Consider the following 13,576-nt stretch of genomic DNA (forward strand, 5'->3'; position numbering starts at 1 on the left):
GGAGTTTCCTATTTTATCTGTGGCCTTCATTTCCAGCGATTTTCCTTTTATGCCAGAGATTACATCAAAGCACTATGTTAAGTTTCAGTGCCTCAAATCAATAGATTAATCACTTCATCAGCCTTCATTTTGGAGGATTGTTTTGAAATTAAGACAGATCTATATTATTTTAACCTTGTTTTTGTTTTCATGTGTAGGGAAACAGTTTGATAGAACTGATCTTCAAGTTTAAAAAAAGCACAAATTGTCTCAGATAACATTTGAAACATTTTTCTTGTATATCTGCCATGTACAATCTTTCTTAATAAACACATGCATGTAAGGGCTTGGTTTTGGTTTTTAGGTGTCTCCGAGATAAGACGATGTGAACTATCCTGATAGAAGAGTTGTACTGCAGATAGATTTGAATTTACATGTAGCCACTGATGTGGGGTTGGTAGTTGGTGTAGTCAGACTACTCATAGTCCATGAGCTGAGTGAAGGCCTAGGGGAAACTGCTAGAAGTGGCTGGCTTATTATCCATGAGTAGGAGTTCTCATTACATTATGAAGTGTTTGACATGCACACACACAATCTGTTTAACTGTCATGGACTCTGATATTCCTCTGAGCCAGGAATCCTTAGCGCAGAGCCTTAGACAGATGAGAACATGGGAGAGAACTAAGAGGCAAAATATCTTTGGGATTGATGCTACCAAGGTGGGGTACCACTAGAAAAGTGTGGAAAGGATGATGACTCCCCCTGCCATTTTAGATACTTGCCTGTCCTTTGTAATTCACATCTTTCAAGGTCTTTTTAATCAGGGATTGTTAGATAAGCTTAAAAATGGTTTCCATGAACACTTTTTATTATCTGCTTGCAGCAGAGAAGTAACAGCTCAGTCTTTCAGATGCAGGTTTTGCAACTCTGGTCTTTTCCAGCCTCTAACTGAGTCTGTGTTATCAGAGCAGGCTGTTAGAGAAGTTGTGTTTCAAATCTCTCTGTGAGAAGTTTTATTTCAAATCTCTCTGTGATACTGAGTGGCTCCCAGAGGGAAGGGGATCTTCACCTCATAAACCAGATATGTGGCACAGTTTCATTTTCTGTTCATGGTGGTAGACATATTTTTCACACAGCCACTGAAAATGACTTTGTTATGTAGTAAAATGCAATCCTCACTCACAGCTTTGTCAACTGGAGGTATCTGAATTGTGATGAACAAAATCAGGTAGTTGAAAAGTGCAGCTAAAAAGTAATCTGGAAAAAAAAAATTCTGTTATAACCACATGGTCAGATGCAGAGAAATATCAAAACTCTTAACTAGAGGTGGGCTGGATGTACACGGGGTTATGCTTCTCTGTATCACCCTCCTCATTCCAAATTGCAACAACTGAAAATAGTGGGATGCTGAATTTAAAGTACAGCTCTAGCATTGCTGGGAATGTCTGGTGTTCCTTACAGATATTACACTACCCAGCATTAAGAAGCCTGCTATTTTTGATTCAGTCTTGAAGAGGACAGAGTGATTAGGATTCTTGTGATTTAACTATGCTTGTTGGTTGGTTGATTTGGGGGAGTTTTGTTTGTTTGTTTGTTTTGTTGTTGTTGGTTTGTTTGTTTGTGGTTTTGTGGCGGTTTGTTGTTGTTGTTGTTTTGTTTTGGTTTTGTTTTGTTTTGTTTTGTTTTGTTTTGTTTAATTGAGACATTTATTGTCCCCATTGCTCATATTTGAAGTCTGTTTTAGGACCTGTGCACGATTAGAAATTTAGGGGTAGAATTCCAGTATCAGTTTATGCCGGATATATTTTCTGCACACTAATGTTGTTTTATAGCCTAAATGTATATTTTGCCTTCAGGGTACATCTGTGCAGAAACTTGTGATGAATGGTTCTGTCCACACACAGCTCTTCTGTTATGAGGTGGAACCAGCCAAGCTACAGACTTCACTTACAAGAGGATGGGAGTCTCCATTTACCTTATTATGTCATTATCCTTTATCTATACTTGTTTTCGTTTTCTTTTTTGTTTTTTACTATATGAGACCAGAATTGGACATGGTGTTTCAGATGAGGTCTCAGCAGTGTTTGTACTACAGTCCCCCTACTTCTTTACCCCGTGTGCCTCTGGATTTGCAGGTAGTCCCTGCTGTGACTACCTTTTCTAATACATCCTGGGATTCCTTCTGCCTTTTTGACAAGTGTATTACATTAGTGAAACAGACAAGTTTATAAAAACAGAGTAATGCCCATTCACAGTGCAATTGTGAAAACAGAAGTATAGAAACTAAAACCTAATCTGTGTGTGTTCTACACATGCAGCACCAGTTGATGAACAGCTGGGAATGTGCACTGCTTGTGCAGTGGATTATCCCTCTGAGGACCTAGATTTCCTCAGCAGCCACTGAAGGGCTGGGAAGCTCATTAAGGCAGCAGAAAGGCTTGGTGACAGGACTCATTTCCCTCAGATCTCCACGCCAACATGCAGCAGCATTTGTTACGAATACTCAATGTAGGAAAGGATTCTAATTCTTCCAGAACACCAAACCAGGAAATTTAAAACATACTAAAGATGGCTAAATGAATACTTTAGCATCCTTTTGAATATACATACAATGCAATATATGGTTCTCACTGCGAATTTCTGCAGTGCTGTGTTTGCAGGCCCGGTGGCTTTCTACCACAGACACCAAAAATAATCTGATGCCAGATGATATCAGTGATCCATTCTTCTATTACCAGCTGTATCCAAGAAGCAGAGGCTTCTTGGTGAACATACTCAAATATTCCCTAAAAATATACAGTGAGCAATAAAAAAGTTCAGAAGAAGAAATTCCCTCCTGACTTTTGGCAATTTAATTTATACTATATGAGAAGGAGATTTAATCACCTTTATCTTAATTATCCTTAGCTTGGTATGTGCAATAACTGCATGTATTACTATCAGCTATGAAATTATTCAGCCACAAAATTTACCTGAACTGCCCAAAGCACTATTTTCTACATGCCTATCTCAGCTAAAAATGCCTTTCTTTAATTTATTCTAAATTCATTGGACATAAATTTTATTGCATGAATTCCTTGTTTTGCTGATAAGGGTCATAGAAGTAATGATTAGTTTTAGGCTATACCTATGGAAACAGCTTATCTTATTTTTTAAATGCCTGTACTGCTTTCACTCACCTTGTGTTCACATGGACCACCTTTTCCTCAAGTAAAACTAGAATTACCTTTGGGGTTTTGTAGAACAGGGTCATAGACATGAGAAGTACTTCTCCATGGCTGCTTCTGTGCCTATTTCAGCTGCTTCTTGTACTTCAAGCCGAAGGTTCTCTATCATGCAATTTTTCTATCATCCCCCTCCTCCCAATTAAGGTTGTGTTTCACAATACAGTATTCAAATCCCCAAGCCCTTTACAAATTACATTTCATTTTCTAACCTTTTTCTGACCTTGTTTATGCATTCATCAACTGCATCAAAAGTGCTCTATATTCTTGTACTTGTGTTCTACTCTGTGATCCTTCCCATATGAAATTCAGATTTTGCCAGGCTCTTTCGACCAGGTGAAACCTCTTGTTTATGATCTTTTCTATCCAAGAGAAGCCTCACTTTTTTTTTAATGAAAACATGTAGTGAATTATGAGGATCAAATTTGAACAGCTAGCAGGAAAGGATGCTGAAAAACACCACAAAAATAAAAAGGGCAAGTTAAAATACAACAGAGAAGAGCAGAAGCCCAGAATATTTCTGGAAGTAATTGAAGAGTTTGCTTTATAAAAGAGTAAGCAAGTGATATGTTATTACAGGGAAAATAGTCTTGGCCAGAGGTTTAGGTTTTGGCATCAACTTTCTTGGTGGAAAAGTTTTCCTTCTTGGTGGAGGAAATGTAAATCCCTGACCGGCAGAAAGTGGACTACCAATAAGCTGTGACCTTAAATTCATCAAGGAGATTTTAGAGGTGATTTTTTTTTTTTTTTTTTTTTAAAGTAGGTTCTGCAGGTTCAGATATCTGGGTTTATTCTACTTCCTTCATCAGAATGTGATGCAGCTTTGTAAGAAAGGATCTGATTGAGGCTATGGCAGAGCTGGTTTGGGGACACTTCAGGAATCACACAGAAGTTGACCTTGAGCCAATGACTTTACGCAACTTAGCAAAGCAACATTCCTTCAGTATTCCTGCTTTTGTGTACTTGTGGGTTTTTGCCACTTGGAGCTTCCTGTTCCCAAAGACAGTGGGGAACAAATACTTGTAAAGGTTAGCAGGGAGTTTAGTGTTCACTGAATGGTTTGGAAGCATTTTTGTCATTTAGTCATCATAAAAAGACCAGTGGACAGCTTTTAGTCTTTGACTTAGTGATACATTTTGAAAACATGATCAATAACTACATATTAATGGCTTCCCACTGTTGCTTTCCACCGTAAGTATTTGCTGTTGGGGCCAGAAAGATTATTTCCTGTGGGAAAAAAGAGGAGGAAAGATGATTATCAAGAAAGCTATTAGAATGTAAAACACTTCTAGAGAAACTAAAAACAAACCTCTCAAGTTCCCTACTTTTTTTTGCATTATAATGACCTGTAGCAGACATTCAAAAAAGCTGCTGACTGGCTGCTTTGCTCCCTCTAAGCGTTCCTTTAATGCTGAAGATTAAATAAATACATTGCTGCAAAGTATGAGCAAGTGATTTTTAAAAATTATTATTGTTAAGAAGAGGGAGTTGGATTAGAAAAAGTAATTCCTCTGAGAAGCAATACCTCCAAAATAATCTTTCAATGAAAACAAAAAAAAACCAAAACAACAAATGAAAACCAAACAATACAAAACCGGAAAGAGTCTTAATTAGCAGAGCTAGCTGAGGTGCTGTTCTTTAAAAGTTAAAGATGTACATCAGTTGGAGATAGGATATCAAGTATCAGTAGGGAGAGCAGCAGGAAACTTTTTCCACTGGATGAAAGGGATAAAAAGAAGAAAACCAAGTCTCAGTTGCAGGAACAGCTGACTAGCTCCGGACATACTTGAAACACAGCCGATTGTAACAAATACCAGGGAAAACAGTATCTTCTAAACAAAAATTCTCCTCACTTAGAAACTTAAAACCTAGATAAAAAAATGTAACTATCATAATAACATTGAAGCAACAGATACACGGATTACAAAGAAACAAAATGTTGCAGCTGCGATTGTTTGCACAAGATTTTCTCTGTACTCTGGGCAAACCTCAGCCTTCAAGGATTGCGGGCAGGGAGGCCCAGCTGACGTAGAAATGCAAAATTCCAGTCAATGAGAAAGAATCACAGGCATGGGTCCACACCTCTGGTGCTCTGGGGGAAAGGGTGGGGGGAGGAGGGGGGGGGAAGCCTGAATGAATATTCTTTGCTTTACACATGTTAAAAGCTTGGTGGATTCAAAAAAACCACAAACCTTACTGGTATGTCACATCTTCAGGTGCAAAGACTGCAGAGTTGGATCTGCTACACAATCCAAAATATTTTAAGGGAAGAGAAGAAAGAAACAGAATCTAGGAAAGCTGGTAAAGATTAAGAATATATGTTTGCTTACACTGCAGTGACACTTCCAGTTCTCTTCCAAGATATTTTGATAAAACTTAAACTCTGAATTTTACTTGCAATGGAAATTCCTAGTAAGACACGATGTTCTTATAGCAACTCTTGATACCTTTCTCCTTGATTACCCTCCTGATTGCTTAGTGCTGGTTGTCCAAGCTGCAGGAACCAGGGAAGCAATTCTCCCCTGCAGTCCTCTGTGCTTCCTGTGGCTGTTGAACTCTGTAACCCTATGGAAGGGAAAATAGAGAATTGGGCAAAGTTTGGCCCTTTACCTTTGATATAGTTGCTATGATTTTATTGTATTTTATTTTTTTTTATAATATTGTTTTACTTTTCCAAGAGGAATACATAGCTTTATTATCCTTAAACCTGAAATGTAATTTAACTAATGTTCCAAGATCTCCCTTAAGAAGAGTATAAATGAAGCTGACTAATTTAGTAATTTTCTATGCTTAGCGACAGTTGCAAACAGACAAGTCTGTAAAAGGTATTTACAGCCTGTGATTAAATATCATGCTGTTCTGAGCTGTTCTTCTCTTGTGCCCACGATATTTCTTTTGCCAGTCCTCTGAGAATCAACACCTTGGGAGTTAATAAAATCTCCAAGGTGAATAATAAAATAATCCTGAAAGTAATAATAATTATCTGTAGGGCTTTCAAAAGCAGCCTGAGATGATGACCTACAGATTGTAGCCTCCACCTGTTCAGTAATTCCCAATTATAGGATTTAAAGCTATCTTTGGGATTAAAAGACCTAGTGAAATTCTAAAGTTGCTCCTTCTTAAGTCATTAATGGAGGGCAGACACAAAATCTGGTCACATTAACCTTGATTCTGTAGGAAATGGGCTATGAACAAGGTTGAAGTAAGGCCTAGAGAAAAAGTACACAGAGGGGAACCAAAAGAGCATCCAGCTTGGAGTCTACTGGATACACAGGCCTCAGCATGCAAGCTGGAATGCTTAGGAAAAGGATGTGGTGTTGTCTCAGAGTCTTCCTGTCATCTGTCAATTTAATGTAAAGGAACTGGCCATAAGCACAGGAGTGCAGTGCAAATTTTGCATAATTTCTGGTTTTATTGATCCTTGTCTTCTTGAAACTACCAAGAAGGTTGCTGGGAATGGTGTTTTTGTGAGGAAGACATATAAGCCAGTTTAGTAATTTCTTCTCTCACTGACACAGAATTGCAACAATTTCCTGCTCTTTCCTTTCCCTTCTGTCTCTTATCTCCCCTCTTCAACACCCTTCTTTGCCTTTCACAGAATCACAAAATGGTTGGGGTTGGAAGGCACCTCTTAAGATCCTCTGGTCCAACCTCTCTACTCACCTGAAGCAGGTCATACAGGATCAAGTCCAGGTGAGTTTTGAATATCTCCACATAAGGACACCCCGTGGCCTCTCTAGGCAGCCTGTCCAGTGCTCTGTCACCTTCAAAGCAATATTTTCTCTTTTATTCAGATGGATCTTCCTGTGTTTTTTTGTGCCCATTGTCCCTTTTCCTGTCACCAGCACTTTTTGACAACTTCTCTTAAGAAGCATTGATAAGGTCCCCTCACAGTCATCTCTTCTCCAGGCTAAACAGGCCCAGCTCTCCCAGCCTTTCTTTACAACTCCAGACCCCTAATAGTCTCCACAGCCCTCCACTGGACTGTCTCAGGCATTTTCTTGCCTTTCTTGTCCTGAGGAGTGCAGAATTGGTCACAGCCCAGAGGTGGCCTCACCAAAGTTGAGTAGAGGAGGAGGATAAAAGCCCCCTTGACCTGCTGGCAATACTCTTCTCAGTGCAGGACACCAGGACGCCAGGACGCCACTGGCCTTCTTGGCCACAGGGACATAGTTCTGGTTCATGGACAGTCTCTTGTCCACCAGGACTCCCTGGTCCTTCTCTGCAGAGCTGCTTTCCAGCAGGTCACCCCCAGCCTGTGCAGGTGCTCTTCCTCCCCCGGTGTAGGGCCTGTGTTTGCCCCTGTGGAGCTTTGCTGGATTTCTCTGTCCCCAACTGTCCAGCCTGCTCAGGTTTTACTGAATGGTAGCTCAGCCTTCTTGTGGGTCAGCCACTCCTGCCAGCTTTGTATCATCAACGAATGTGCTGATGGTCACCCAGGTCACTGATGAGTAAGTGGAACAAGACTGACCTTGAGGACACTGTAGCTACAGGCTTCCAACTAGGCTCTGATCACAACCCTCTGAGATCTGCCATTCAACCAGGTCTCAGTCTGAGGTTTCTCTCTCCTTTCTCATTGATTCAGGTTGAATGTAAAGTGGCAGTCATTTATATGTGATAACCATGCTCTCAGTCCCTCAAGATAATTCCCTACACAATTTTTAATTGTTCTAATTTAGTTCAGCAATCTCCTCCCTGCCCCACTTTATACTGTAAAATTGATTAGAGATTTCACTAGAGAATACAGAATGACATTCTGATAGTACCTTAGAAAGAGGAAAAAGTATTCCAGGCTTCTTTTACAGCTTGCATGACATTTAAATACATTTTTGATATTGTCTTTTTCACAGACCGTGTTTTAAATTGCTGGTGTTTATAACTTTCCCTTGTAGGAGGATGTTTGATTAGTCAATAAAATGTTAGAAAAGCATAAATTTCTAGAAGGTACAAAAGCTGTTCAACTCCTCCTCCTGTATTGCTGCTGGTGAATTTATTCTTGAATGCAAGAGATCTTAAATCTGCCGAAATAGACTCTTTTTGGGTACTTACACAATATGTGTACTGATTGCCCTTGCGAAAAACACCAGGATATGGTAAATCATTGGGCACATGTAGAGTTCAAGTTTGGTCAAGGATCAGTCAACTTGTAACTACTCTTCAAATATTAAAATACAGCTTTGTCTATTAAAATGAATGCAGGCACTGGCCTTAATTATGATTTTGTGCTGCTTTATTTAATCTCTATTTTTGTACAGGTATTTTTTGAGTAGTGTAATTAATATGAAGATTTTTTTCTTCTTTCTTTTAACTCAGTGGCTATATTGTTTTATAAATAGCCCTAAACAAATATACAGCATGGAGAAAATGGATAAACTGCAGAATTCCTTGCTAAGCAGCTTGTTTTGATTTAGCACCTGCTTAAGTGTAAACATGTCTTTGGTCCTACTGACTTAGGCAGGTTTTATCAGGTTTTATCTCTTCCTGGTGTTGAGATTAATTAACAGGCCTGGTTAAGGGGTTTGTTTAGTTTGCTAAGGTTTCCAGCAGGAAGTGTAACTGGGTAACTATTCACATACAGTTCATGGACTTGGAGCCAGGGACAGCACAGACGGAAGGTTCCTGGACATTCATCTGGAGAGGCCTTGGAGGGTAACCAAGCCCATTGGCACAGATGTCTAGACTTCCACTAGAAACTTCTTAGGTTTCTATTTGAAACCCTGAAGATCTGAAGGAGCTGGAAACCTCTTATCTGTTTCCCATGTAATCACATATCCTAACACATTACATTATGCACCATACCACTCCCATGTTGGAAAAGGATTTAGATAGTCAGGAACTAGGTTATGTTGGGGTTCTTCCCCCCTGCTGTGGGGTCTGGGGGGAGGCGACCCTGGGGTAGAGGCATGGGGTTTCCCTACTCCCTGCTGGTCCCCTGATTGTCGGGGCTCTTTGGCAGTCGTCTGGCCATGCGGCTGGAGAATAAAGATGTCTGAAAAACATCTATCAAGAATCGGTCTCTATTTCTTTTCCACAGGCCTCGCTGTCTATACATGTTGCAGAAATCCTCACTGCAACCAGGTTATGATATGGAGTGTGTTAAATGAGTGTCAGTAATTGGGAGCCTACTAGAAAATTGAACTGTAAAACTGCAGTGAGCGTTGAGGCTTTTTACTGTCTCATATAGCTTTCAAAATACACTTGAGAAAGCTATAATCTATTATTTTTTCAAGCAACTTGCTCGAGAGAGGAGTTTTTACCATTTCAACAACATACCAAGCAGTATCCATCTTCAAGAAATTTCTAAAGTGTCAAGATTTTTGTAAACTAAACTATTTCAAGCTCACCTTCCCCAAGATTAAAATGAAATTTGTTTACAGAATATAATAAACATGACAGAACAATCAACTTTGTGTGTCAAGAGTTGTTGCTGGTAAATCAGTATGGATACTAGGCCACCAGGCACTTCAAAAATCAATATAATAAATAAATATATAAAGCTGACTTACAGTTTTATACCGTGTGTACGGAGACATGATTCATCTTGAAACAAATAATATATGTGGGATAATGAACAGAAATTATATGCTTGAATGCACTGAAGAAATCCTGTGATCAAAGGACAGGACTGGATGTCAAAAAATTATGTCCAAGCCCACTATCTGGTCTAATGGCAGATTTAACTCTCTGATGACTCAGTTCTTTTATTTGTGAGATTAGGACAATATAAAGCATTTTGAAATGCTACTATGCAAAATGTTATTAAAATTAATTATGACTAGAAGGGGTCCCATTTCTAGTCACATTTATGCAATGAGTCCTTCTGAAACAATTGCTGGCTTTGGAAAGCAGCCAAGTGAACTGCACCTGGGAAGTTAAAACTGGTTCTGATCCTAATGTTGCTCTTTTTGCCTTTTTTTTTTTTTTTTAAGAGCTTATAAAGTGTCCAGCGCTGACATAAAGGCAAGGTGAAAAGCATAGGAATAATTTAAATGGCACAACCTGTTTCCTGATTAGCAGAAAAGGAAAAGAGAATGGCAGAATGAGGAGGATATGCAGGTCAGACAGGCTGCCTGGTAGAGCACAGGCCTGGGAGAGAAGTAAAACATCCTGTTTCCTTCGGTTACTTGTTGCGAGCATCTCTGACCAACCTTGGAATGAGTTTAGTTTGGTGTAGTGGACTTGCAAATGCATCAAGCATTAAGAGAAAACACATTTCTTGGGGGTTTGATTTGGACACAGCAAATGTTTGTGGGAAACAAAAGGTAAAAATGGAAGAAAACCGGGTGAGTAGCTAACTGTAACTTTCATTGATTAAAATAACAGGAATTAGGAAAATCAGAAATTTTTATAATTTTTTAAAAATTAAAACCACAGGAATTAAGAATTCCCAATGCACCATGAGGACAAGCCAAAAGGATGTGTCTTTATACCATGACCAGAAACATGAGAGTGCTACTGCCTAAGTGTTTCAGGTTCTTCCATCTACTTTTGTAAATATTTAATATACAGAAGTTCAGCTCTTATAATTCCCAAACAATCTAAGCACCATGGCTGCTTCAACTTTCCCCCTTTATGTTAAAAATACACTAACAAACAATTTATGGAAATCTAATCAGACTTGGGTAAGTTCACAAGGCTTCTCAGAGTTAACGACTGAAACCTTCTGGTAGATGTATTTATTATTCTCAGCATTAGCAAGACTGAATCTCTTTTAGACCAGTTCTTGTTAAAATTAACATTTGGAAGCTGGAAAATTCAACCTTTGATATTTTATTTCAACAAAATATCACTTTGGCCTTAATCTACAAATAAATCTTAGTTTATCATCTACCAAACTGCCTAAGCAGAAGCAGAGGCCACCATGAATCACATGCTTGATCTGGTAGAGTGATATCATGCCTCCATGGTAATACTGACTTATAGGGCTAAACAGTGTATGAAGGTGAATGTGTTAAAAGAAACCTATTTTTCAAGGCATTTAAATTTCAAAATATCCTTACTTGCATAGAAGAAAAAGTGAAGTGGGATAATGGAAGAATGGGTGAAATTTTATGGCATTTGAAATTTGATTCAGACCCCAATATTCTTTCCCTTTTAATCCTTGATAGAAAAATCCTATTAATGTAGAAAAACATACTTACACTAATAACACCAACCCATAAACATTAAATTTTAATTTAAAATACAGCAGAAGGAAAATTTATTTTTCGAGCTTCACAGACAGATTCCTGGCTCTGAAGATTTTAAATGCTTGGTCTGAATCAAAGTTTAGATAGAAAAGAATACTAAGATTAAAGATCCCCTGACCTGGGTCTGTTTTAGAGTAACAGCTCTTCAGGGGAGAGCCCCATTATTACTCTGTTTACATAGTTCTTGTGTCTTCGTCTAACTCAATTCAGTAGTTTTTACAGAGGAACTTCTTGTTCAGTGTTTCTCTATGTGGGAAGATCATAGAATGTGAAAGGAGGCTGATACTCGTAGGACTATTAGGGGGAGCATCAAAATATTTCTAAAAAAGATGGGATTGTTTTTCTCCTGGTTGGTACAAGCTGCGGTATAGTCTGGGCTTTTTTTTTTTTTTTTTTCCCCGCCGAAAATAACTTCAAGGCAACAACATTTCCAGAATAAAATAAGTCAGGGGGAAAAAAAATGAAAGAATGTAACTGTTCTGTAGAAGGAACGGATCAAGGTGCTGAGCAGGTACGCGCCCTGCAGGGGCATGGCAAACAAAAGGGGAGAGGCGGTGAGGGGTTCCGAAAGCCGAGACGCAAATTAAAGACAAAAAAATCAACCGCAGTAGATAACTCCAAGCCCGATTAAGATCAACCGCTCGCCCGGTAACTGCCCGGGCGGCGCCGCGGCAGCTGCCAGCCCCACATTCCTTTACGCCTGCTCTCCCGCAGCAGCCCCGAACACATTTGGTTAATCCCCTCCCTGGCTGCGCCACGGCCGCGGGGTCCAGCGGCGGGCAGGGTGATGCTGAGTGGGACAGGGGGGCATTGGAGGGGGAAAGGCGGATGCTGGAGGGGTCAGGCAGGTGAGGGGAACGGGCAGAGGGCAGGGCTCTGCCCGGCTCCGCCCGCTCTCCCAGGCTGCTCCGCGTTGCAGCCGGGGGAGGTGGAGTCGCTTTATCGGGAGCTGAAGTGGAAATTTCCCTCAGTTGCCGGTTCCGCCGCGGAGGAAGCACCAGCGTGGGCTGCCCGTTCTCGTCGCCCCGTGTCGCGCCGCGTTCTGCCTGCTGTCATGTCCAACTACATCCACGTCCCGCCCGGCTCGCCGGAGGTTCCCAAACTGGACATCACCGTCAGCGAACGGGAGGGGCCCGGGTATCGCCAAGGCGCCCTGCAGCTCCTGCGCCGGCTGCGCCCGCACTGGAGACCCGAGGAGGTGACGCTGCAGGTACGGCGGAGTCCGCGCCCCGGTTCCCGCGGGGGGTGCGGCAGCTCGGGCTCGGGGAGGGAGGGGAAAAGCAGGCAAGGAAGGGGGGAGGGCGAGCGGCCATTGTGCGGGGGAACTGGTGCCTCGCTTCCTCCCCCTCCCTCCTTCCCCCGCTCTCCGCCGCAGCCCCCTGCGCGGAGCCCCATTTGCTAGGCGGCTCGGCGGCGGGGCGGGGCGGCGCGGCGCGGCAGCATCCCCGGCTCCCGCCTTCCCTCCTTCCTTCCCGGCGCTCCTCCCTCCCATCGCCCGCTTCCCTCTTCCTCCTCCCATGCCCTCCCCGCTGGAACTCGGCTGCCCGCGTTAGCGGCAGGGAGAGCTCTAGTGCCGGGGGCGAGGGAAGGAAGAGGAGGTGTTCCTGAGAGTCGCCCTCGCCGTGTCTCTCCTGGGTGGGGCGTGTTTGTAAACCGGGGACAGGCCGCCGGAGGAGGGGATACCGCCGCCGAGGTCGCTGCTGCCGGTCTGGGGCGCTCCCACGGGCCGTGGAGCCTTTGTTGGGTGCTTCCTGTAATCAAAAATGTAATAAATATCTGTCATGTATTCGCAGCCGGGCTGGGGTTTAGGCTGGCGGTATCGGCACACACCCGACCCGCTAACGCCCTTGCTCTCTGCTCTTGGCAGAAGTACCGCTGTTCTCTCTGGTGTTCTCTAGGTGAACAGTCATTCGTATTTATGACGAGTCATCTGCTGGAGGATTGGCTGCTTTTGTGCTTCTAGAATATACTTAACATGGTCCCTTGGACTTAAAAAGTCTTTAGCCAATTTGGCTGGCTAAAATAACAGTTCAGTCTGTGGTTAGTTGAGCATTTTATGATATGCTCAACTGTGTTATTCATCAGTTGCTATTACGTGGAGGTGTCTTATTTCAATGAAGTTCCTCTTCAGAGAGCTGCCTGAACTAATTTGTATCAGAAAGCTGAGCACATTGAGGTAATGGC

The 13,576-nt window shown here is 41.7% G+C and overlaps 1 protein-coding gene across 1 annotated transcript in view; it reads left to right on the plus strand.

Moving 5' to 3' along the window:
* The first annotated feature begins 12,299 nt into the window (after positions 1-12,299).
* Positions 12,300-13,576, plus strand: part of ETNK1 (ethanolamine kinase 1) — a 31,964-nt gene continuing 30,687 nt past the window's right edge. Inside the window, exon 1 of the mRNA XM_032105633.1 lies at positions 12,300-12,602. Within this exon, the coding sequence (XP_031961524.1) occupies positions 12,447-12,602 (156 nt within the window). The 5' untranslated portion in view covers positions 12,300-12,446. The remainder of the gene's footprint in view (positions 12,603-13,576) is intronic.

The sequence above is a fragment of the Corvus moneduloides genome, chromosome 4 (genome assembly GCF_009650955.1).
Source record: "Corvus moneduloides isolate bCorMon1 chromosome 4, bCorMon1.pri, whole genome shotgun sequence".
Taxonomy (NCBI): domain Eukaryota; kingdom Metazoa; phylum Chordata; class Aves; order Passeriformes; family Corvidae; genus Corvus; species Corvus moneduloides.